This window comes from Paroedura picta, chromosome 2, assembly GCF_049243985.1.
Source record: "Paroedura picta isolate Pp20150507F chromosome 2, Ppicta_v3.0, whole genome shotgun sequence".
Lineage (NCBI taxonomy): Eukaryota > Metazoa > Chordata > Lepidosauria > Squamata > Gekkonidae > Paroedura > Paroedura picta.
Window position 1 is genome coordinate 78,926,848 of NC_135370.1, and position 25,614 is coordinate 78,952,461.

The 25,614-nt window shown below is 45.2% G+C and overlaps 1 protein-coding gene across 2 annotated transcripts; it reads left to right on the forward strand.

Annotated features, from left to right (window-relative positions):
- The first annotated feature begins 445 nt into the window (after positions 1 to 445).
- LOC143829743 (membrane-spanning 4-domains subfamily A member 12-like) lies at positions 446 to 25,341 on the forward strand. 2 transcript variants are annotated; one of them, XM_077321100.1, is made up of 7 exons: positions 446 to 523; positions 1,538 to 1,764; positions 2,598 to 2,720; positions 8,023 to 8,079; positions 11,104 to 11,208; positions 15,584 to 15,697; positions 23,561 to 25,341. In XM_077321100.1, the coding sequence occupies exons 2-7, from the start codon at positions 1,549 to 1,551 to the stop codon at positions 23,654 to 23,656; spliced, it is 711 nt and encodes a 236-aa protein (XP_077177215.1). In that variant the 5' UTR covers positions 446 to 523; positions 1,538 to 1,548; the 3' UTR covers positions 23,657 to 25,341. The 2 variants fall into 2 exon arrangements, with proteins under 2 accessions (XP_077177215.1, XP_077177216.1); XM_077321101.1 differs by having other exon boundaries at positions 11,104 to 11,130.
- Positions 25,342 to 25,614: the final 273 nt, after the last annotated feature.

Here is a 25,614-nt window from a genome sequence, read left to right on the forward strand (position 1 = left end):
ATTTGGGTGGGAGACCTCCAAGGAACACCAGGGTCATGATGCAGAGACAGGCTGTGGCAAACCACCTCTGAACATCACTGGCCTTGAGAACCCCACAGAGTGCCCATAACTCAGCTGTGCCTGGATGGCACACACAAGCCTGAAAGACTAAGGATTCATGAGACCTGCTGACTACAGAAATAGCAGACAAGTGAGCACCTATTTTGACGATCACTAGGATAGAAGTAAAATTACATAAAACTTTCCCCTTTCAGGAAAAATTAATATTGGGGCCAATAATGGCTACATAGAGGAAGGAAATCAAAGCATAAAACAATTCATATAGAGAGATTGCTCCTGTAACAGGAAGTAAAAGAATATTTGAAATCTAAATAACCTGTACAGTAAATTAGACTGGCAATATATGAGGGCACAGTACAGAGCAGAACTCAAAGTCCAATGCTAGCAAAGTTCCTCTTAGCACTTTCTAGTGTAGTAACAGTTACACTGGGAGTCTGAGACCAAGTACATCACAGAGTGTAAAGTAAGTACTTTGAAAGTGAGTTTCATGAATTTGGGGATAGTGTTTAATTTGAAGGAGAACACAGCTCTGAAATGCATGGAATGCCCAAGTGCATCTGACTATGTACAGAGGTCTTTCCCACCATTACCAAATTATCAAGCCTACCTTATAGAAGAGAAGGCAGATAGTGTTTGATACCTTTTCAAATACCAGAAGTTGGTGCAGGATTGGATCAAGTCTAACTGGACCAGCCAAATTTTTTCCAGATCATTTCTGAGGTCCCCTGTTGGTGCTATATACAGTATTTGCTGGCTACTTTTTCTGCCTGAAAAATATGACTCCAAGTGGGGGGGTCGTCCTATACGCCGGGTGCACTTCAGTTGGGATAGACATAGCTGCCCATAATGGCCCATAGTACTGTATTTTGAGTGGAAATGTTGGGGGATAGTCTTATACGCCCAGTCGTCTTATACGCCGGCAAATACGGTAATCTTCTTATAACCATCTTCGTAGATGAAGGCTATTTCTCCTGAGGATAAAGTGATGCCACTTCCTCTGAGCACCTTACCAACCTTTGTCATATCAGGGATATCCCCAAATGCATGTAATAGAAGGGCGAAGGCTTATTCTTGTTGCCAGGGTATTGCTTTGCCATTGGGAGAAAAAGACAGCTAAGTATGGTTACTGCTATTGTTGTTGATGATGATTATGATTATGTTCAATTGTTGGAAGTCTTCAGCTTCTGAGCTGCATGCAATGGGCATATGAGAAGGGAGGGGATGGCAATCCCAAGAAACTCCTATTTTTAAGATATGCAAACAGTCAAAGAAGCATATTTCTCATGTTAAGAATCCCTTTCCCCTCTTTATGTGCTGTCCGTATCTAGAAAACAGAGCTTTCATGTGTCACTTTACTGACAAGGTATCCATCTTCTGGGGGTCCATTTCAGATTCTGCATGGGGAAGGGATTTACAATATTTGTTCAAATCTGTGAGAGTGGTTCATTTGTCTATGTTTTTCCTTTCTTTCATGCAGATACCTATCAAATGGCAACAGATCCTCAGACAATGGCCAATGGGGCAATGTTCTTTGTTCCATCTTATAGTGCCAATGTAATCCAGGCAGGACAGATCATCCCTGGCACTGTTATCCAACCCATTGGGGTAACACAATATGCGGGTCAGCCAATCAGCCCTCCTCAGCAGAATCCTCAGGAGTGGGGATTGGATAAACTGCTCAAAGTACAGACTAAAACTCTGGGGGTAAGTGCCTTTAATTTCTATGCACATTCCAGGGATTTCATTGGTGTCCCCATAGTAGAGGAGCGCAGTTCTAGGAAGACTACACAGGTGAGAAGCTATTAATTCAAAAGGGAATTAACAAATGATCATCTAAGATTATTCTTTGACCTGAAGCAACTATATTACTGGAAGCTGCTTTGGGAGCCTACATTGGACAGAGGGTGAGAGCAAAACCCGACCAGGCTCCTTGACCTTCACAGATTGTCCACTCACTCATGGAGTGATAGGCAATGCTAGAATATGTCCCAATGATACAGAATCCTAATATTTGGTAGTGCAAGACACCCCAATTATTAGAAAAGACTGAAAATGTTTCTTCTTCAAAGCAGGTAACTGAAACTATTCCCCATAACCATGAAGCTATTTTCACATGAGACAGAATACATAACTTCAGAACACACAGAGAACAAAGCCCTCCAATGACTAAAATGTTGAACGGAGATAACCTAGAGAAAGAAGTTCAGTATTTGTTGACTGAACATAAAAAGGACATTTTGGAAGCTGAGGGACATTTAGTCAGGGGGTCCAAAGAGAACTGCTTTAGCTGGAATGAACTCTTTTTCCTAGATTAATTTTAAGTTCCCAGCCAAACTAGGATATTTATGAACAGAATGGGGTGCTCGCTGGTGAGGTCTTGGTAAATATCCCATTTCAGTTTGGAATTGATGAAAAGGAACAGACCAAATGAACATTTCCCCTGTTTTAAAATGATTGTGCAGACTGTGCTAAATGATCAGAACTTGTCGCTTCCCAGCTCTAAAGGAGTTGCCCTATCTTGTATCATCTTCCCACAGGCCGTTCAGATCATGGTTGGATTGATGCACATCGGCTTTGGGGCTCTCTCTTTCTTTTTATCTTATGAATACTATGTTCCTGTGGCTGCATTTGGAGGATATCCATTCTGGGGTGGACTTTTTGTAAGTACTAAATTGTCTTTGAGAGCTAGAGTGTTTCGATATCCATAATCCTGAAATTAATTCTTGGAAGTGATGCAATTCCTATTCAGTTATCTATTTTCTGTTTCATGATTACCTTGATTTAATTTCTGTAAAATGGAATAGGAAGATGAGCACTTTGAAAATGAAGGAAATAAATATTAGTTGGCTTAAACAATTAGGATAGGGCATCAGGGGCCACACAGGTCATCTTGTCCAATCTCCTGCTCAATGCAGATCAGCCTAAAGCATCCATGCTAAGTTTCTGTTTAATCACTGCTTAAAGACTACCAGTGAGGGAGAGCTCACCACCTCCTTAGGCAGTTGACTCCACTGCTGAGCTACTCTGGAAAAAGTTCCTGATATTTAGCTGGTACCATTCTACACGTAGTTTACCCCACTACTGTGGTTCCTGTGGTCTGCTGCCAACTTTCTCAAGTTCTCTCCTTTCCATTTAACTGCGGCTGACCAGCTCTCGGCATTCTTGGAGGAAACTTCGGCACTCGATCCATATCAGTCGGGCTTCCGTCCTGGCCACGGGGTGGAGACGGTGTTGATCGCCCTTTTGGATGATCTCCGTCGCCAGCTGGACAGAGGAGGGTCAGCCCTGTTGGTCCTTTTGGAACTATTGGCGGCCTTTGACATCATGGATCACGACCTTCTGATCCATCGCCTCGCCGGCACGGGGATATGGAGCACAGCCTTGCGCTGGATACGCTCCTTTCTCCAGAACCGGACCCAGAGGGTTGCGGTGGGGGAAGAGTTCTTGCATCCCTACAGAGTCCCTTGTGGGGTACCGCAGGGCGCAGTCCTCTCCCCCACGTTATTCAACATCTTTATGCGCCCTCTGGCCCAACTGGTACGGAGTTTTGGGCTGGGTTGCCACCAGTACGCTGACGACACCCAGTTCTATCTCCTCATGGACGGCCGCCCAGACTCCCCCCCGGAACCATTCGCCAGATGTTTGGAAGCAGGGACTGAATGGTTCGAGCAGAGTCGCCTGAAACTCAACCCCTCCAAGACGGAGGTCCTGTGGCTGGGAGGCAGAGGGCAGGACCAGGCAGCGCACTTACCCACCCTGGCAGGAGTGCAACTTACTATCGCGCCCCAGGCCAGAAATTTGGGGGTGACCATCAATACCTCCCTGACTATGGAGGCTCAGGTCAAGAGAGTAGCGGGTCAGGCATTTTTCTATCTTTGCCAGGCCCGACTACTAGCGCCCTACCTGTCCCCTGACCACTTGGCTACAGTGATCCATGCGACAGTCACCTCCAGAATAGATTTCTGTAACTCGCTCTACGCCGGCCTACCCTTGTCTCTGATCCGGAAACTCCAGCTAGTGCAAAACGCAGCTGCTCGGGTCCTCACTGGTACACCTTGGAGGGCCCATATCCAGCCTGTGCTGAGGCAGCTGCATTGGTTGCCAATTGCTGCCCGGATCAGGTTCAGGGTTCTGGTTTTGACCTTTAAGGCTATACGCGGGTTGGGACCCACATACCTGAGGGACCGCCTACCGCCCTATATCCCCCGCAGGGTTTTACGCTCAGCGGGGGAGAATCTCCTGATCGTTCCTGGCCCTAGAGAAGCGCGCCTGGCCTCACCCAGGGCCAGGGCCTTTTCGGTCCTGGCCCCTACCTGGTGGAACGAGCTCCCGGGCGACCTGCGGGCCCTGCAGGATTTACCAGCTTTCCACAGGGCCTGCAAGATGGAGCTCTTCCGCCAGGTTTTTGGTTGAGGCCGGGGTCAGCGAATGAGTGCCAGCATTCCCCCCCCCCCCGGACCTAGTAAGTTAGATCTGCTCCTCACCCTCCCTGCTGCTCTGATAGCAGGGGGTAGGAATAATGAGAGCTTCCGCCATGTTGGGATTGTTTTTAAAGTCTTTTAATGGGTATTTTAATGGGGATAGGACTGTTGTGACCCATCACGAGCCTACGGGGAGTGGTGGGAAATAAATCTAATAAATAATAATAATAACAACAACAACAACAACAACAACAACTCTTAACATGACCACAAAACAGAGACCTCAGCTATGTAGATTGGTACTAGCTTCTCGGTGACTGGATTCATCAGGAACTCAAAATTTGAGTTCAGTGGCACTGTTAAGAACCACAAAGATTTATTCTTAATATAAGCTTGCATGTGCATGCATAACTGAAAAAGTGTGTGTGCACATGAAAGCTTATACCAGGAATAAAACTGTGTTGGTCTTAAAGGTGCCATGGAACTCAAACTTTATTTTGCTCCTTCAGACCAACACAGCTACTCATCTGAATCTCTCTCCATGGATTCATTAGGGGCAGGTGTGTCTCTCTTCCTGTGTCCATAAATAATTGTCAATTTATATGGGGAAACATTTCATGCAAAGATGGGTATAATAAAGGACCAAAATCGTAGGGATCTCACAGAAGCAGAAGAGATTTTTAAAAGTGACAAAATTATACAGAGGAACTATACAAGAGTGAGCTTAACATCCCAGTTACTGACCTGGAGCCAGACATCCTGGAATGTGAAGTCAAATGGGCCTTAAGAAGTCTGAGCAACAATAAAGCTAGTGGTGGTGACAGCATTCCAGCTGAACTATTCAAAATCTTAAAAGACGATGCAGTAAAAGTGCTACACTCAATATGCCAGCAAATATGGAAAACTCAACAATGGCCATAGGATTCGAAAAGGTCAGTTTACATTCCAATTCCAAAGAAGGGCAATGCCAAAGAATTTCAAACTACTGCACCATTGCACTCATTTCTCATGCTAGCAAAGTTATGCTCAAAATCCTACAAGCTAGGCTCCAGCAATATGTGGATCAAGAACTTCCAGAAGTACAGGCAGGATTTCGAAGAGGCAGAGGAACTGGAGATCAAATTGCCAACATATGCTGGATCATGGAGGAAGCTAGGGAGTTCCAGAAGAACATCTACTTCTGCTTCATTGACTATGCTAAAGCCTTTGATTGTGTGGAGCACAACAAATGTGGCAAGTTCTTAAAGAGATGGGAATACCAGAGCATCTTATTTGTCTCCTGAGAAATTTATATGCAGGTCAAGAAACAACAGTAAGAACTGAACATGGAATCACTGATTGGTTCAAGATTCAGAAAGGAGTTTGGCAAGGCTGTATACTGTCGCCTTGCCTATTTAACTTGTATGTGGAGCACATCATGAGAAAGGCGGGGTTAGATGAGTCACAAATTGGGATCAAGATTGCAGGGAGAAATATCAACCACCTCAGATATGCAGATGATACCACTCTAATGGCAGAAAGTGAAGAGGAACTAAAGAGCCAGTTGATGCGGGTGAAGGAGGAGAGTGCAAAATTTGGCTTGAAACTCAACATCAAGAAAACTAAGATCATGGCATCCAGCACTCTCAATGCCTGGCAAATAGATGGAGATAGTGTCAGATTTTATTTTCCTGGGCTCCAAGATCACTGCAGATGGGGACTGCAGCAAAGAAATTAAAAGACGCTTGCTCCTAGGGAGGAAAGCTATGACAAATCTAGATACCATCCTAAAAAGCAAAGACATCACCCTGCCAACAAAAGTGCATTTAGTCAAGGCTATGGTATTCCCCGTTGCAATGTATGGCTGTGAAAGTTGGACCATAAGGAAGGCTGAGTGTCAAAGAATTGAGGCTTTTGAACTCTGGTGCTGGAGCAGACTCTTGCATGTCCCTTGGACAGCAAGGCGAACAAATCGTTCAGTCCTAGAGGAGATCAGCCCTGACTGCTCCTTAGAAGGCCAGATCCTGAAGATGAAACTCAAATACTTTGGCCACCTCATGAGAAGGAAGGACTCCCTGGAGAAGAGCCTAATGCTGGGAGCGATTGAGGACAAAAGAAGGGGACGATAGAGAATGAGGAGGCTGAATGGAGTAACTGAAGCAGTAGGTGCAAACTTAAATGGACTCTGGGAAATGGTAGAGAACAGGAAGGCCTAGAGGATCATTGTCCATGGGTTTGCAATACGTCGGACATGACTTCTCACCTAACAACAACAACAAAGGGGAAATAAATTCAACTCTGTTTTTGTACACAATGTTGTCTTCCATAGTTGTCCTGGGCCTCCACATGCCTCTTCATTTTCATAAAATCCTACAATGTACTGCATGAATACACATGCATTCCAAGTGCTCTGTGCACTCTGAGAAAATAGGCTGACAAAGAAAAATAAGTGGTCTCTTTGTTATTTCTAAAAGCGTTGCTGTTGTAGTAAGAGGAAGAAACCTCAGGTAATCAGAAGACCAGTTTTTCTTCTGCTTTAAAGATGATACTGAGGGCCATTCTGCACCAGGATCTATGTGGCAAATTGGTTGCGGAACGAAAAAATGGCATTTTAAATTGTGGAATTCGTCGTTATGCATACCTGGCTTTGTAGTGGAATCCAGTTGCGTTTCTATCATTTCCCACAGGTTTCCGGTCTCGGCAAAAATCGCTAGCCAGGAAGCGATATTGCCAAGCTTTGTCCCGCCCCTGGTCATCAAGCAGCAAATGGGCGGCCGTTATCATGCTCCCAAAAAGCCCCTTTCCCTTTAAGGAAGGTTTAAAAAAAAAACACGTTGCAACGAATCTGCGTTGATTCGTTGCAACGGAGAGACCCATCTAGCTAGCAGGCGGTGTTTGAGCTGCCGTTTCATCGTTGCCACGTTCCCCCCCCCGAGTGAAAAAAAAACAACCCCCCCCCACACGGACTCGATTTTCTGCCGAAAATACAGTGAAAAATAAAGGGAAAATAAACCAACAAACGGGGCTGTGTGTTGTTTCGTGCTTGGTGATTAAAACAGCTCTGGGGAGGGACTGCAGCCAGGGAAGCCTCACTGGGTAAATGGAGGCTTGCCGGAGCGTTGATCTCTCCTTGCTCCCAGAAAAAAAAAATAGCGATCGCTTCGCCAGAAGATCAGAGGGGAGAGCTAGGGGGAGGGACTTTGCAGAAACCGCAACAATGGTAATGCACATAACTTTCCCGCTAGTGTTGCAGATTGGTTGCAAGAGTGTAGCGCTTTCTGGAGGGTGAATCCACTTTTTGGGATTTTCCTGAAAGCGCTACAACTAAGCGCTTTTTGCGGATCGGTTTCAGGAGTGTTGCAGATTGTCAACGACGTTGTGCATAACAGCAAAACAGTAGCGATTTCAATTTGTAACCATTGTGCTATTTTGAACGAGTGCAGAATGGCCCTGAGTGTAATGAGGAAAGATGCTTTTGTCAAACATCTGTCCCCTTGTTTCTAAACAGAGATAATTGTTCTGTAAAAGTTGTGTATAATACTTCCTCCCCTTATTTTGATAGTTCATTATTTCTGGATCCATTTCAGTGTCAGCTGAGAATCATCTGAGCAAGTCTTTGGTAAGAGAGAGTTATATATTTTCTTCTTTGAAACTAGATTTGTCAACAATATTCTTCCATATTACGTATAAATTGATGGTCCTCTGGAAAGTGCTGCCCACTTAAATAGGAACCAACAGTCCTGCTCCCATCAGGTTCCACACCCTGATTTCCTCTTATCAATATGCTGCAGTGAACACAACAAGCTTTGACTAAAATTCACCTTTCTAGCAGGCTGGCTTGAGTCATTCAGATCCTGATCTGCCATCTTTTGTTCAGAGCACAGGGATAGTGTTCATACTGTGAAAACTCCTGCAGAGTATCTCTTTCATATGCAAGAGAAGTATCATATATTATTATTATTATTATTATTATTATTATTATTATTATTATTATTATATTTGTTACTCGCCTCTCCCTAAGAGGCTCGAGTCAAGTTACAACAATAAAACCCCATACATTAAAATCACAACAGTAAAACCATAATTAAACACAATAACCAAGTTGCGGCAAAAACACATAACCTAAACTAACCCACCCCCAATCCCCATCCTTGAGGGTGGGGGGAGATATAGAGCCCCATTTCACAGAGGAGGAGTCTCCACAGTGGTTCCTTCCATGTCCGTACTTGTCAATTTCTAGTAGGTATAGAATAGAAATATAAAAGTAGAATACTATAAAAGTAGACATTTATAGGGAAAAGGAGAAATTTCATTGATTCTTTTTTATGATTCAGATCTTCTAAAATTAACTTTCTTTTGTGGAAAGGAATCACACAGGTATGTTTTGTCTTCTGTGGAGAGATCATGATCAGATCTGAAGTCCAGCATTACAAAATCAGTCTAGTGAGGACAAATGCAAGTTACAGATAGGCAAGAAATCAATCAGGGGAGAATTTGTGGTCATTTGCCCTCTCATGGTGTCCTGAGAAGAGTCCTGACCTTTTGTCGTTCTCTATCAGGATCCCAAGCCCCATGGCTCACTAGGGGAAGTAGAGTACCTCATTATGTGCCAAGAGGCAGCGGAAGGGTTTTTATGAGAGGTTTTCCTCATTTTTTTTTCTTTTGCTGCTTCAGCTCAGTCTTGTTCCCTCTCTCCCTGGGGCTCCCAACCCAAAGTGCCCCTTTGTCACCTGCCATTTCTGTGCCTGGTATCATTTCTACTACATTGCATCAGGAGGAACTTTCTGCTCCCTCACGGATTCCCACATGCCCCTTTCCTCTCTCAACACCTCCTTTATATATATAACCCTTTCCTGGGTTATGAGCGCCAATCCCACCCTTCTCCATGACCTCACTTCAGGGAGCCATGGAAATGTCTCCAGTAGTTCCAAGTCAGTTTATTTATTAAGTAATAAAACTATAGTTAATTAAAATATTTATATATTTTCTGAGGATGATATACATCCCTCCTTTCTTCCTTTGTTTACAATGGTATATCTTCTTTTGGTGTAGTAGTGAAAAGAATTCTGTGTCATCAAAAAAGTTCCTTGTTCTAGAGGAAAGTGTTGCTACGAGTGGAAGACAACTGTAAGGCCCCACCTAACCCCATGTACAAAACCCACTCACAATACTTTGTTAGTGTTTTAAAATATTGTTTGCATTTTCCTTTATAGCACGTAACATGGCAGGTATTCAAGCATCCCTTGTGTTTTAAGTGATGAACTGTTAAGACTGACATAATCAGGGGTAAAGGGAAGAATAAACACCAGGAACAAATAAATACCAGGAACAGCCAGAAGGAAACTAGCAATAAAGATCTCCTTCAAGACATTTATTTATTTTAAATATTTTTGTGTCACATTTCCAACTTATTGGGGTTTACAAGGCAAAGAACATAAATACATTACAATATTTCAACAAACCCTGTCAAAGCAGCATTCAAACAATTAAAAATACAGTTAAAATTACAAATTTAAATAAAGAATGCTAAAAGGAGGGTCAACAACCATGGGGGTATGTCAAACAAAACAAAAATGTCTTCACCTACTGGTGAAAGACCCTAAAAGGGGGAGACAGATGAATCTCATTGGGAAGGGAGTTCCAAAATTTTGGTGGCACAACTGAGAAAGTCCATTTTCAGGTTGCTACTTGCTACCTGTCTAGCTGCAGATGGCAGGGGCAATCAAAGCAGGGCCTCCAAGGGTGACAAGTTGGTTCATATGGGAGAAGGTATCCTATATGTTCCGTTGATTCCAAGCCATATAGGACCAGAGAATTGACCCCAGCCCATCTCCTGGAATAAAATAATAATAAAAATCAACACTGCCACGTTGCTGTGGAGAAACGCCAGAACGATACAGCATTCCCCCCCCCCCTTTGGAATTCAAGCGTTCTTTTGCAGTTTATTTCGGTCTGGGTGGATTTCTGTGACGCTGAACATTGTTCCTGGAGTCCAAGAAGACATTTTGTGGTAATGGTTGGCTTTAAATCAAGCTGCTCAGACTCCTATTTGATCGACAGAAGACAGCCAGATCACACACACACCCTTTCCCAGCTCATTTCCCACCTCCAGAAAATGCAAACGTGGCTGTTTTTACCTGCCCAAGTTGTGAGAAGGCTGGACGGGTAACTGAAGCCCAAAAAGACATTTTGTGCTAATGGTTTGCTTTAAAACAAGTTGCTCAGACCCTTGTTTGATTGGCAGAAGACAGCCAGATCACCCTCCCCCCCCCTTTCCCAGCTCATTTCCCACCTCTAGAAAAAGCAAATGGGGCTCTGTTTTGCCTGTATGAGCCCCAAAAGACCATCGAGACTTTAAAGAAGATTTTATTTCACCTTGGATAATGCAGTAGGTTTATGGTCCTGCTGCAACACAGACTATGCAATTAAAAATATATATATTCAGTTTTTTCCTGATTCCTGAAATCATGAGTTTAAAATGGCCACACTGCAACCTAGCTACTGGACAGCCTTGAAATGTTGGTGACATCATATGGAGGAGGCTCTAAAAGCCACCAACATGCAAAGGCTGTACAGGAACATTTTCCTCATGCAGAAATGGCCATTAGAATTCAAACCTTGATTTATTTTTGGTCTCTTTCAGGTGCAGTGTAGCGTGGGAATGAACATCGTAAGTGCTGTGATGGCATTAACTGGTGTGATTCTATATATCTCAGAAGTGATTGCAAATGTACTTGTATCCAGAAATGTAAGTGAACAAGTATAATTAATACTTTTGACTATGAGTTGGATTCACAGAAAGGACATGTGTTAATGGGATTGAATTATCTGTTTTTTAGACTTGTGCATAGGCATTCTTCTGTTTATTTAGTTTAATGCCGTTTCTTCACTCATAGCTTACTCTCAATTTTCACAGTAGTCAAGGCAGCATAACTTCCCCCCCACCCAGTTGTTAAAGTTTAATATTAACTCACTGAATACAATCAAACATCAGATAGCCATGTCTAAAGCCTGTAAATTCCAATGGATTCACAGAGAAAATGACAATTACCAGAAGAGAAGAAAGCATTTAGAATTCTACAACTTGATCATAACAATAATTCATATCCAAGAGGCAACTTCTTATACTAGTATCTAGACCCTTAATTAGTAAACATATTTTTTTAGAAATAGCATTCTTCACAATATAACTGCTCAGCAGAGAAAAAGCAGGTGTTGTACTTATTAGAAGATGGTTCACTTATTGTCAATTGACAAGTCAAATGCACAACAGAGAGCCATATTCACACACTGGATCTAAATAGTAATGGTGAACCAAAATTTTACAAAGTTCTAATGACCATATAGAACCCTGGGTTAAACACAGGTTGCCTCCATTCATTTCGTTATTGGAGAATATTCTATGCTTTTTTCACTTTATGTGATTCCCCAGCTAGTGCTTTAAAATGGAGGATGTAGCTACCGTTTTTCTGCTTTAACGCTGTACATTAGTGATGTCATGCAGAACACAAAAATGTAGTGTCTTCACCGGGTAAGTATTTTGCTATATTTATGGTGTCCAGAAAGGCCCGCTATCTTGATGGGATTAACTGGGCAATATTAAAGAAGCAGAAACTTTGCTAGTGGGTGACCTAGGTTTTGACCAAGAGGCCTTAATTGGTTTATTGGGAGACCTCCAGAGTTGATGTAATGTACACAGGGAATGTCTCAGGTGTGGCCCTATTTGCACCTTGAGCTGGAATGGGTGCCTAGGCATAGCAGTCTCACCTGAATGGTAGATTAATGTACCAGCAGTTAAGGATAGGAAAATGCTGCCAGAAGGATGACTTCATCCAGGAAAGATATTAAATGGAGATGATACTTTCAAATGTGGACAGTCATTGAGTAGATTAGCCACTAGCCAGATGCTGTCAACTCCTTTGTCCTCACTCAGCCAAGGTGGGGTAAAGAGCAAATGACCCAGCCCTTCCCTTGTGTAGATTAATTGCATCACTCTTGTGATAATCAACTATTCCCTTGTATAATTCCAATCTCACATAGAGCCAGTGCTGGCCTATTTCTGATATGTAAGGCTTTCTGGGTAGGCTTCCTAGCCTAACCATGCTTGCGTAAAGGGAACCAGAAATAAAGATGGAGATGTGTAGCCACATTCCTCCTTGTTATTATTATTATTATTATTATTATTATTATTATTATTATTATTATTATTGTTATTATTATTATTATTATTTCGATTTATTTCCCGCCACACCCAAATGGCTCGCGGCGGGTTACAATGTCTTAAAAAAACCATTAAAACTCCCATTAAAAGGCTTTAAAATGTCACAACATGGCAGCACAATAATAAGATCCCCTTCCTACCCCCATTCCTAAAAAAGGGGGGGGTGGAGGAGAAGGAGGTCAACGATGTTCAAGAAGCCCGGGGGAGAGCAGTCGATGTACCCCGGCAGCCCCAGCCTCAACCATAGACCTGGCGGAAGAGCTCCGTCTTGCAGGCCCTGCGGAACGTTAAAGGGTCCCGCAGGGCCCGCAGCTCACCCGGGAGCTCATTCCACCAGGTGGGGGCCAGGACCGAAAAGGCCCTGGCCCTGGTCGAGGCTAGGCGTGCTTCCCTAGGGCCGGGAACGACCAGAAGATTCTCACTCGCAGAGCGCAGAGCCCTGCGGGCGGCATAGGGCACTAGGCGGTCCCTCAGGTATGTGGGTCCCAGCCCGCGTAAAGCCTTAAAGGTTAGAACCAGAACCTTGAACCGGATCCGGACAGCAATTGGTAACCAGTGCAGCTGCCTCAGCACAGGCTGGATGTGGGCCCTCCAATGTGTGCCGGTGAGGACCCTAGCGGCTGCATTTTGTACCAGCTGGAGTTTCCGGATCAGAGACAGGGATAGGCCCGCGTAGAGCGAGTTACAGAAATCTAATCTGGAGGTGACCGTTGCATGGATCACAGTGGCCAGGTGTTCGGGGGACAGGTAGGGCGCTAGTAGCCGGGCTTGGCGAAGATGGAAAATGCCTGGCCGGCTACTTTCCTGACCTGCGCCTCCATAGTCAGGGAGGCATCAATGGTCACACCCAAGTTTCTGGCCTGGGACGCGATGGTAAGATGCGCCCCTGCCAGGGTGGGTAAATGCGCTTCCTGTTCCCGCCCCCTACTTCCCAGCCACAGGAGGGGTTGAGTTTCAGGCGACTCTGCTCAAACCATTCTGTCACTGCTTCCAAACATCTGGCGAATGGTTCCGGGGGGGAGTCTGGGTGGCCGTCCATGAGGAGATAGAGCTGGGTGTCATCAGCGTACTGATGGCAGCCCAACCCAAAACTCCGTACCAGCTGGGCCAGAGGGCGCATGAAGATGTTAAATAGTGTGGGGGAGAGAACCGCGCCCTGTGGGACCCCACAAGGGAGTCCATAAGGGCGCGAGAGCTCATCCCCCACTGCAACCCTCTGGGTCCGGTTCTGGAGGAAGGAGCGTATCCAGCGCAAGGCTGTACCCCGTATCCCCGTACCGGCGAGGCGGTGGCCCAATATCTCATGGTCCACGGTGTCGAAAGCAGCCGACAGATCCAGAAGGACCAGCACGGCTGACCCGCCTCTATCCAGCTGGCGACGGAGATCATCCAGCAAAGCGACCAACACCGTCTCTACCCCGTGGCCAGGGCGGAAGCCAGACTGATATGGATCGAGTGCCGAAGTTTCATCCAAGAAAGCTAGGAGCTGGTCCACCGCAGCCCTTTCCACCACCTTGCCCAGGAACGCTAGGTGCGACACCGGGCGGTAGTTGGCAGGGTCCTGCGGGTCCAGCGTTGATTTTTTCAGGAGAGGGCGAACCACTGCCTCCTTCAGCCGCTCGGGGAATTCCCCGGAACTCAGGGAAAGGTTGATAATATCCCTGAGTTGGCCTCCTATCCCCTCTCCGCTCCCCTTGAGAAGCCAAGAGGGACAGGGATCAAGGGGGCAGGTGGTCGCCCTGACCGACCCCAGCAACTTGTCCACTTCGGAAGAAGAGAGCCGTCTGAAGCCATCAAACCTCGCTGCCAAAGACGGCCAACAGGTCTCCAGTTCATTTACTGTATTAATTGTGACAGGAAGGTCATGGCGAAGCGACAAGACTTTATCCGCAAAAAAGCTTGCTAATGCCTCACAGCCAAGTGCCAATTGACTAATATTTTGGCGCCCCTGAAGGGCGGTAAGGGATCTAACTACCCTAAATAATTGGGCCGGGCGAGAGCTTGCGGACGCGATTTCCGTGGCGAAGAACTCTCGCTTCGCCACTTTCACCGCCATCTCATACGCCCTCATAAGCGTGCGATAAGATGTTCTTGCAGCTTCGTCGCGAGTCTTCCGCCACACTCGCTCTAGTCATCTCACCTCCCTCTTCTTTTCCCGGAGCACCCCCGTGTACCAGGGGGCCCGTTTGAGTCGAGGGCAGAGAGGATGCTTAGGGGCAATCTCATCTATAGCGGCTGTCAGACGGGACTGCCAGTCCTCTACTAACGCCGCCAGTGAGTTGCCAGGAGGCATCGGGCCCCACAGAGCATTCCGGAAACCAATTGGATCCATGAGTCTCCGCGGGCGGGCAAAAGTGTGCCCGCCGCCCAACTTGCATAGTGAAGGGTATACACAGGCTTTAGTACAGATGTTCCACCCAGCTGCCGTGCGGCTACAAGGAAAGAGTGATGAACATAGCATGCAGGTGGAACCTGGAGATCTCCTGGAATTACAACTGATCTCCAGACTATAGAGATCTTGTCCCATGGAGAAAATGGCTGCTTTGAACTCTATAGTGTTATTTTCCACTGTGGTCCCTTCCCTGCCCCCATCCTTCACCTTCGCCAGGCTCCATCCTCAAATCTCTAGGAATGTCACTAGCCAGAGTTGGCAGAGAACATAATGTGTTATTGTGTAGTTTGGTCCCAAGAACGTCCTGGTCAGGTTCTTAGCTGCTCTTTTGTTTTTCATGTTCAAACTTCAAGAGCAAATGGCTTAACATTTTCACCAGTTCTTCTACTGATGAATTCCCATTAGTTGAATCAAAAAAGTGGCTAGGAGGGAACCTGTTATTGTTGCAGTTGAACTAAGAAGTTGGCAATGAGTAGGGCATAATAGAGCACTTCCATCTGTGTTCTGCAGTCTGTAGGTGTCGGTCTTGGCATTCTTCTCCTCTTCTTCAGTTTGCTGGAGTTCTGCATCACTGTTTCAACAGCACATTTTGGATGCCAGGTCGCCTGCTGCAAGAATGATCCGGTAAGCAGAGTGCCTGGCTCAATATGTATAAGGGTTAGGACGGATTTATTGAATACATGAAGTATTTTGGAACTTTTAATCAATCTTACATAGTGTTTTACTGTTTTATATTTTGTACTGGTCGTTGACTGAAATAAATGTATCTGTATCTGTATGATTTGGTAACTTGCTCAGTGCTTACATTGATCATGTTGAAAATCCCAAAGATCCAAAGAAAAGATTCATGGAGATGTTCCCTTTATACATGTGAATAACACGTGACTGAAAAATACTTTCAGGGGACTGCCAGGCTCTTGCATCTCCTCCTTCTGAATTTTCAAATGATTTTTTAAGAGCAGATGTTGGTTCTGGATATCAGGTCTTCCCCAGCCTGGGAAGCTATCCCATGGGGCAGGGTTATCTGGTGAGTACCAGCTGCAGTGATAATGATCAGTATAGGATGGTTTCCGCATTAGGAGACATACCTTGTTTTCACCTAGCTTTGGATTTCCTTTAGATGCTGTATGTTGACTCTACCATTTCCACATTTGGGCTCTCCTCCCCTTATTTCCCAGGTTGAAATTTGCAACATACTTTCCGCACTGAATCTGGCAGAGACAGCCTCCCACCATGCTTTGCTCCCTTCCACAAAAAATGTGATTTTTGCAAAATGATGCCTGCTATTCTGTCCCCATGGTCACCTCCCCCACTTCCTCTCAAAGAGCCATTATTATTATTATTATTATTATAGTTATTATTATTATTATTATTAATCCAGCAATCTATATCTATATCTATATCTATATCTATATCTATATCTATATCTATATCTATATCTATATCTATATCTATATCTATATCTATATCTATATCTGGGTTATAACATTTTAATGCTGCTGTGTAAGACTGCTTTTTTAAAACTTAGAAACACTGTAACAAGATCACCCCTTTAAAAAAAAAGAAAAGGAAGATTTTTTGGAAGGAAGGAAGGGAAGGGGAGGAAGGGAAGATGGCAATGAGGATGTGCCCAAACAACTCAAAATGGCGGTCATGGGGAAAAACTCGATTGCATGCATTTCCACATGGTTTTACCTATTGAACCTACTGATCCTTGCTGCTTTAAATCGAGAAGTTGAGGAAATATAGGTGCTATGATGATATATTGCCACTAATTTATACTTATAAGAGGAAAAAAACATTGGACCAGCTACTACGAGATTATGGAGGTCTTTCCTTTTCAGACATCATCATCCCTCTACTGTTTCATAAATATGCTTTTGTTTCTCATTTGCTGCAAATTAGTGGGAGCACTTCTGTCAAGTATTTCCTGCACCCACTCAGCAATAACATAGACTGTGTCCACACTACTGATATGGTTTGGAATTATTATTATTATTATTATTATTATTATTATTATTATTATTATTATTATTATTATTATTATTATTATTTTCAATTTATTTCCTGCCACTCCCTTGCTGCTCATGGTGGGTCACAATATCTTAAAACCCCCTTAAAACTCCATGAAAAGACATAAAACATTCCCAGCATGGCGGAAAGATCAATAAAAACCTGACTCCCCCCCACTACTAGCGGGGTGGACAAGGAGGTCCCGATGATGTTCCCAGGGGGGGCCATAGATCTATCTTGCCAGCCCCAGCCTCAACCATATACCTGGCGCAAGACCTCTGTTTTACAGGCCATGCTGAACGTTGAAAGATCCTGCAGGGCCCACAGCTCTGCCAGGAGCTCATTCCACCAGGTGGGGGCCAGGACCGAAATGGCCCTGGCCCTGGTTGAGTCCAGGCATGCTTCCCTGGGGCTGTGAATGACCAACAAATTTTCACCTGCAGACCGTAGGGCCCTGTGGGGGGCATAAGGCAAAAGGCGGTCCCTCAGGTATGTGGGTGCCAACCCACATAAAGCCTTAAAGGTTAAAACCAGAACCTTGAACCGGATCTGGACAGCAATTGGCAACCAATGCAGCTGCCTCAGCACCGGCTGGATGTGGGCCCTCCAAGATGTTCCAGTGAGGACCCTAGCAGCTGCATTTTGCACTAGCTGAAGTTTCCGAATCAAGGACAAGAGTAGGCCCGTGTAGAGTGAGTTACAGAGATATATTCTGGAGGTGACAGTTGCATGGATCACTGTGGCTAAGTGATTGGGAAACAGGTAGAGTGCTAGTAGCCGAGCCTGGCGAAGGTGGAATAATGCCTGGCCGGCTACTCTCTTGACCTGTGTCTCCATAGTCAGGGAGGCATCGATGGTCACCCCCAGATTCCTGGTCTGGGACGTGATGGTAAGTTGCACCCCTGATAGGGTGGGTAGGCGCGCTTCTTGATCCTGCCCCCTACCTCACTGCCACAGGACCTCCGTCTTGGAGGGGTTGAGTTTCAGGCGAGTCTGCTTGAACCATTCCATCACTGCTTCCAAACAACTGGCGAATCGTTCTGGGGGGAATTCCGGGCAGCCGTCCTTGAGGAGATAGAGCTGGGTGTCATCAGCATACTGGTGACAACCCAGCCCAAAGCTCTGTACCAACTGGGCCAGAGGGCACATAAAGATGTTAAACAATGTGGGGGAGAGGACCTGAGGGACACCACAAGGGAGTCTATAGGAACGCGAGAACTCATCCCCCACTCTAGGTCCGGTTCTGGAGAAAGGAGTGTATCCAGCATAAGGCTGTGCCCTGTATCCCCATGCCCTCCTCTCCCTTGCCACAGGACCTCCGTCTTGGAGGGGTTGAGTTTCAGATGATTCTGCCTGAGCCATTCAGCCACTGCTTCCAAACAACTAGAAAATGTTTTCCGAGGGGAATCCGGCCAGCCATCCATTAGGAAGTAGAGCTGGGTGTCATCCGAGTAGCCTGGTGGGGCTAGTTCTTTCAAGGCCGCTGACTCTCCTTCCCTCACCCAGGTCTCAGTCACGCAAGCAAGGTCCGCCTTCGACTCTGCAATAAAGTGCTGCAGAGTAGAGGCCTTGTTCTTAATCAACCTTGCATTGCACAAGAACAATGTCGGTCCCTTTCCCCTAGCCTCCACCCTCAAATCCATGGGGATGGGATGGAGGTTAGAAGGGGATCGAGCATTTGCATATTTAAAGGGTCATCTTTTCCATCTGTTTCCACACTAAAATTTGCTTCTTCAGATGAAGACCCAAATTGCCCCCTCAGTTGCCCTGCAACAAAGGAATCCCCAGAATACCAGATTTTGTCTTTTCAAGTGCAGTCTGATAGGGTCTAATTCGGGGCCACCCAATGCATAAATGTTTGCAATTGTGTTTTTCCCCGAGCCCACCATTTCGAGTCATTTCAGAACTGCCCTTTCCTTGTTGCTTTCCTCCCTTCCCACTCCCTCCCTGCTCTTTCCATTCTGAAATGTCTGCCTGATTGTAACAACAACAAAAAGAGGTGAGAACAAAGAAGGTGAGGGAAGGGCCAAGGTGTGCAGGTCAACCATTCCCTTGTTTGCCTGGAGCATGGCTCCCTGAGGTCATAACAGGCGAGTGGAAAATGTTCCTCATAATTAGCAGCGGACCAATTACTAGCATTTCTGGAGGAAACTTTGGCCCTTGATCCATACCAGTCTGGCTTCCATCCTGGTGGTGACTGTGCTGGTCGTCCTAATGGACGATATCTGGCGCCAGCTGGACTAAGGCGGCTCCACCATACTCGTGTTGTTAGACCTGTTGGCTCCATTCGATGTAGTCGAACACGAGATATTGGCTCACCGCCTCACCGGAACTGGAGTTAGAGGGACTGCGCTAAAATGGCTGGTCTCCTTCCTCCGGAATCGATCGCAGAGGGTTGCAGTAGGGGATGAGTTGTCAGACCCTTGTAGGCTCCCTTGTGGGGTTCCGCAGGGTCGATACTCTCCCCCACGCTTTTTAACATCTATATGTGCCCTCTAGCCCAGCTGGTCCGGGGCTATGGACTGGAATGTCACCAATATGCGGATGACACCCAGCTCTACCTTCTAATGGACAGACGGACAGACTCCCCACGGATACATTTGCCAGATGTTTGTAAGCGGTGGCTGGATGGCTCAGGCAAAGTCGTTTGAAACTCAACCCCCTCCAAGATGGAGGTCCTGTGGCTAGGGAGAAGAGGGCAGGACCAGAAAATGCACTTCCCATGCCTGGATGGAGTGCAATTAATACCTGCACCGGTCGCCAGGAATTTGGGGGTGACTTTTGATGCCTCCCATTCAATGGAGGCTCAGGTCACAAAAGTAGCCAGGAAGGATTTTTTCCACCTTCGCCAAGCCTGGCTACTAGCGCCCTACCTGTCCTCAGAACACCTAGCCAGTGTGATCCATGCAATGGTCACTTCCAGCTTAGACTACTGTAATTCGCTCTATGCCAGCCTACCCTTTCCTTGATCCATAAGTTACAGCTGGTACAAAATGCGGCTGCGAGGGTCCTCACTGGAACATCTTGGAGGGCCCATATCCAGCCGGTGCTTCGTCAACTGCACTGGTTACCTGTCTGTTTCTGGGTCAGGTTCAAGGTATTGGTATTAACCTTTAAGGCCATATGTGGTCTGGGTCCTGCCTATCTGCAGGACTGCTTGCTTGCTTATGCCTTCCGCAGGGCCATTTGCTTTTCGATTATGAATTTACTTGTTGTCCTGGGCCCCCAGGACATACGCCTGGCCTCGACTAGGGCCAGGGCCTTTTTGGTCCTGGGCCCAACCTGGTGGAATGAGCTCCCGGAAGAGCTAAGGGCCCTGCCGGAGTTACCAGCTTCCCATGGGGCCTGCAAGATGGAGCTCTTCCACCAGGCATATGGTTGAGGCCGGGGCAGAGTCCCGGAGGAGGGGTTTTCCAACTGGTTCCCAAATTCATCTCAGCCCGGCTCTCATTACATTAGATTAGATCTAGTGCCCCACCCTGAACAAGGAGGGATTACTAGAGATTATGGTCGCCATTGTGATTGTTATTTTAATGAGGATTTTATTGGGGTTTTATTGTTTTAGAATTCTATGTGTAAACCGCCACGAGGTTGCGGCAGTATAGAAATCAAATAATAAATAAATAAATAAATAAATAAATAAATAAATAAATAAATAAATAAGTGCAGATCAGAGTGGTGGGGTGGCTGCTGTTGGCTCAGCTGAGCTCTTGCCAAGCCTGGAGTTATTTGGAACAATCACAGCAGTCCTGCCAGTAACCCCTATATGTATGGGCTTTAGGATAGAATGGTGAAAAGGCATGCTTTGTTGGGTTTCTTGGGTACCACGGATCTTCCTCTCCACCCACTTTTTTTTTTTTTTTTTTTGCATTTCCCTGCTCACTCCTGTGCCTATTTCCAAGCAGACATGTATAAAATGGATTGATGGCTTCTCTGGCATTGTAAACAAGAAGAGACATTATACTGGGGGAGGTATTGGAAAGGCAAGAACTGTGGGGTGAAAAATATGGTTGCAAACAAAGCTCATCTCTCTGCAGCAGCGAGCCTTTTGTGAAAATGGCAATGCACGCTGAGCAGAGTCCATCAGAACCACATAAGCAAGCATGCATGGGTCTAGCATCTCTGACCAGGAAGGTCTTTGTTGCACCGTGAATAGGCAGAAATGGGTAACAAAGAGGGGCTTGGTCAAGTGGCAGGCAGACATCCCATTCATGGAGCCGGAAGGAAACCACTGAATCCACTTAGTGGATTTCACTGGTCAGCTGTTGTTTTCTCTCCTTATCTCTTCCATTGCTATGATTTGCACATGACATTGAGGCATCACCAAGGGTCGCCCTTTCCAAACCCTCTCCCCCTCCCACAGATTGAAATTATCCTCCATTGATCTGCTAGGAGAAAAACTGCTGAGGATTGGAGCAATGCTGTTTCTAAGTTTTTGATTGTTTTTTTAAGTGGTCATGCAGACTTGCACAGCAGCATTATAATGTTACTGGATGAAAAGCCTGTTGCGTTCAGGAATACAACATGCACTAGATTAGGGGGGTAGAGTGGAAGAACTCTACAGATGTCCTCTCCCTCCCCCCAGGACCTGGAAAGGCTGCAGGCTGCATGGAACTCACCAGCAGGAGCAGCTATCACATGGCAGGGATTGCAGCCTCCAAGCCTTGGAGGGAAGTGGAAGGAGGAAGGGGTGGTCAGGGGTGGGGGATGGAAGTTGATTGGCTGGTCGCTGGAAAGACAAGCAAGCCGGTTGGAGGATGAGCCACTCAGGGGTGGGATAGCCACCCTGAGTGGGTATTAAGTGTTGAGTGACACTTAGGCCATGAGACTAGCTCCTCCTCCAATCCCTTACCAGGAACATTAAGTGGAACAGATAAATCAGGATGTTTTTTTTATTATTATTATTAGTACATTCAGGACACTTTGAGGAAAAGGGGGGAGGCAATCAAGGGTGCATAATGGTGGGATTAAGGGGCACAATGGCACCATTTTGCAAAAAAACACGTTTTTGAAAAGGGGAAGGGAGCAAAGCATGATAGGAGGTTGCCTCCATCAGATTTAGTGCAGAAAACATGTTGTGAATTCCAGCCTGGGAAATAAGGGAAGGAAAGCCCAAATGCACAAAGGCTAGAGTTCTCGCAGCATCCAGAGGAAATCCAAAGCGATACTAAAACTAGATGTTTCTCCACATGTGGAAACAATCATTGTCATTGCACAGTGATTTCTCTATGTAGCCTACAAGATTAGTTATTGGCAACATACCTCTTCCATCTTTTCACCTACACCCGCAAGGCTCACACCTTTTTAAAAAATTAATAAATTGAAATGTAGAAATACTTTGGGAGATTGTAACCGATCCTTGAGTACAATCCTTCCAGATGTTTTTTTAAGTTACAAAAAGCAGAAAGTATAATCTCCCCTCCTCCCAGCCCTCTCATGGACATTAATATATTTTGTCAAGCATAGTAGCCCTGGGACCAACATACCTCAAGGACTGCCTTCTCCCATATCAACCTACTCACTCATTTGGATCATCCTTCATTGGACGTGGTGCTCCAGTTACCCTGACCACCTGAGAGCAAGCATGGCATTGTTGTAAAGAGCAGTGGACTCTTTGATCCCCCACTTCTCCACATGCAGTCAGTTGGGTGACCTTGGTAGCCACAGTTCTGTTATGTTGTTCTTACAGAAGAGTTCTGTTAGCGCTCTCTCAGCCCCATCTACCTCACAGGGTGCCTGTTGTGGTTAGAGAAAGGGAAAGGTGTTTGTAAGCCACTTTGAGACTCCTTCTGGTAGTGAAAAGTGGGGTATAAAGATACAGCTTCTTGTCTCTCAGTCTGAAGGCAGGTGGGTGGCGACCTAAGAAACGGCCTTCTCTGTTGTGATACCAAAAACACTGAAACTCCTTCCCCAGGGAGATTCATATCACTATCTTTGCCTCAGGTCTGGACTCTTTAAAAAATCAGGCAGACCTTCAGTAATGACTGCTGGCCATGCTTCTGTTGTTGTTTATCAAATTTGTAATTTTAATTGCATTTCTTATCAGCTTAAATGTTTTAATGATTTTTTGCTCACCACCTTGTGGACAGTAATTGGGTGGAAAGGGAGCGTTAGATTGTAGAAGAAGAAGAAGAGTTGGTTCTTATATTCCGCTTTTCCCTACCCGAAGGAGGCTCAAAACAGCTTACAGTCACATTCCCATTCCTCTCCCCACAACAGACACCCTGTGGGGTGGGTGAGGCTGAGAGAGCGCTGATATCACTGCCCGGTCAGAACAGTTTTATCAGTGCCGTGGCGAGCCCATGGTCACCCAGCTGGTTGCATGTGGGGGAGCGCAGAATCGAACCGGGCATGCCAGATTAGAAGTCCGCACTCCTAACCACTACACCAAACTGGCTCTCACATTGTTGTATGTAAGTAAATAAATAAATGTTTGTTTGTTTGTTTGTTTGCTTGTTTGCTTGCTTGTTTCAGACCATGGTTTTTATGCCCTACACTATAAATGGAGACATGGCTTGTGCTGAAAGCAGTTCGGCTCCTCCAGCCTATGAGGCTGCTTGTCCGAGATGAGAGATTCAGTCAAGAATGGAACAGAGAAGTCCTGCCAGCAACCCTTACACTAATCACTGCAATTTGAACACAGATTATAAACTGTGCCTTAAAACAATCTAATGAATGTTTACCTTTTAATCTGGCATTCAAAGCTATTGTAAAGGTTTATTGAAGCAATGTACTTGCACATCTTTTCTGCAGCTGTTTTTGAGATCTGAAGTCTTTCCTTTGAAGGCCAAAAGATTCTGTGTGTGTTTGTTATATGCTTCCACCCAAGTCAAGGAGCCTTGTTAAACAAGACATACATGAAGCATAGGGCTCTTTGGGCTTAAGGTTTGCCGCTCAGAAATGTAGTATCAACTGGTCCTCCAACAAGTTCAAACACTGCTTAACAAGTTCCATAAACTGCTGATAGTCCTGAGTGCCCACAGGCAAATCACATATTAGATCATGTAGTTCCCCCCACACGTGGGTATGCAAAATCCCCAGACATTCTTAAAACGGGACCCTGGATTCAAAGGATGAGAAATATAATAGGGGATCCATGCCCTTTTAAAACACTAGGAAACTTTTCTTAAAGGTTGGACAGGCTCATCAAGCCCACAGGTCATTACCCCTTTTTCCCCATTCATGTGGTACAGCATGGTACACCCAAGTACAGCATGGAACATATTAAGAAAGACTTTGTGGATCTGGGGGGGAAAGGTAAAGGACCTGGGAGTGCAGGTTGTGTTTTCATTTATTCTTTGTGTAAATGGCCGTGACTTAGGAAAAGAGAGACAAATCATGCACGTAAATGGCTGGCTACATCACTGGTGTCAATGGGAAAGGTTTGGATTTCTGGATCCTGGTCTACGATTGTCAGTATGAGGGGCTACTATCAGGAGATGGCGTGCACCTCACAAGGGATGGAAAAAGTATTTTTGGGAGAAGCCTTGCACACCTGTTGAAGAGGGCTTTAAACTAAATCCAAAGGGGGAGCAAGACATAAATTCAGAATTTAGTGTGATGGCAAGAACTGAAGATGAGAAGATTGCAAATTTACAGGGAATGGCACATAAACTGGGAATTACTAATTTACAAGGGAGTTCAAAAACCAAAACCATGGGGCACACAAAGGATGGATTAAGATGACTCGACACTAATGCAGGAAACAAGCAGGAGGAACTAAAAGTCCTAATAGAGGAAAGGGACTATGACCTAATAGGAATCACAGAAACTTGATGGGATAATACTCACAATTGGAATACTAGAATTGAGGGGTACAATCTATTCAAATGGGACAAGTAAAGAAGGAGGGAGGGGTAGCAATCCAATCTTCTTCAGTAGGCAGATATGTAGTTTTCCACACATAAAAGTTACGCAGCTGTTATCATGTATCTAAACAAAGTTTCATTATCAATTTTTAGATCCTTTATCAATTAAGCCCAACAAGAATGCTTCTGGTATTATTTCGATATTAGTCTTTAAGAACTTTTGTATGCAAACATGCATTTGAATCCAGAATTTCTGAGCTCTACCACAGGTCCAGCATGTATGGTAAAATGTCCATGGTCGTTGGTTGCCATTCCGACATTTGTTTAATCCATTGTGATAATTTTGTTATTCCATTTTTCTATTGTCATATACCATTGGTACATCATTTTGTAAACAATTTCCTTTAAACTGGGACAATGTGAATTTAATACATTTCTTCCACACTTTTCACATTGTTTCATTTGTATATTATAATCAAATTTCTTGCTGCATTTTATCATACAGTCTTCCATATCATTCTTCAGTAAGGGTTTATATATTTTAGTAAGAACATATTAATTATTTGTACAAAGTTCCATCTCAAAAGCACTTATAAGATTTTCACAACTTAACAACAACCTTTTAAGGTTGGCTTTGTCAAATTACTTGCTGATTGCAATTCCAACAGGGGGCCTGTGGCTCAGGGGGAGCAGCATGAGCAGCAAAGTCAAGGCTGAGGG

Excerpts from the sequence above, each read along its gene's own strand:
- LOC143829743 (XM_077321100.1), top strand. The coding sequence starts at position 1,549 with ATGGCAACAGATCCTCAGACAATGGCCAATGGGGCAATGTTCTTTGTT. Across the intron at positions 2,721-8,022 it reads CATTCTGGGGTGGACTTTTT|TTCATTATTTCTGGATCCAT; the intron begins GTAAGTACTAAA and ends TTATTTTGATAG. Across the intron at positions 11,209-15,583 it reads ATGTACTTGTATCCAGAAAT|TCTGTAGGTGTCGGTCTTGG; the intron begins GTAAGTGAACAA and ends TGTGTTCTGCAG.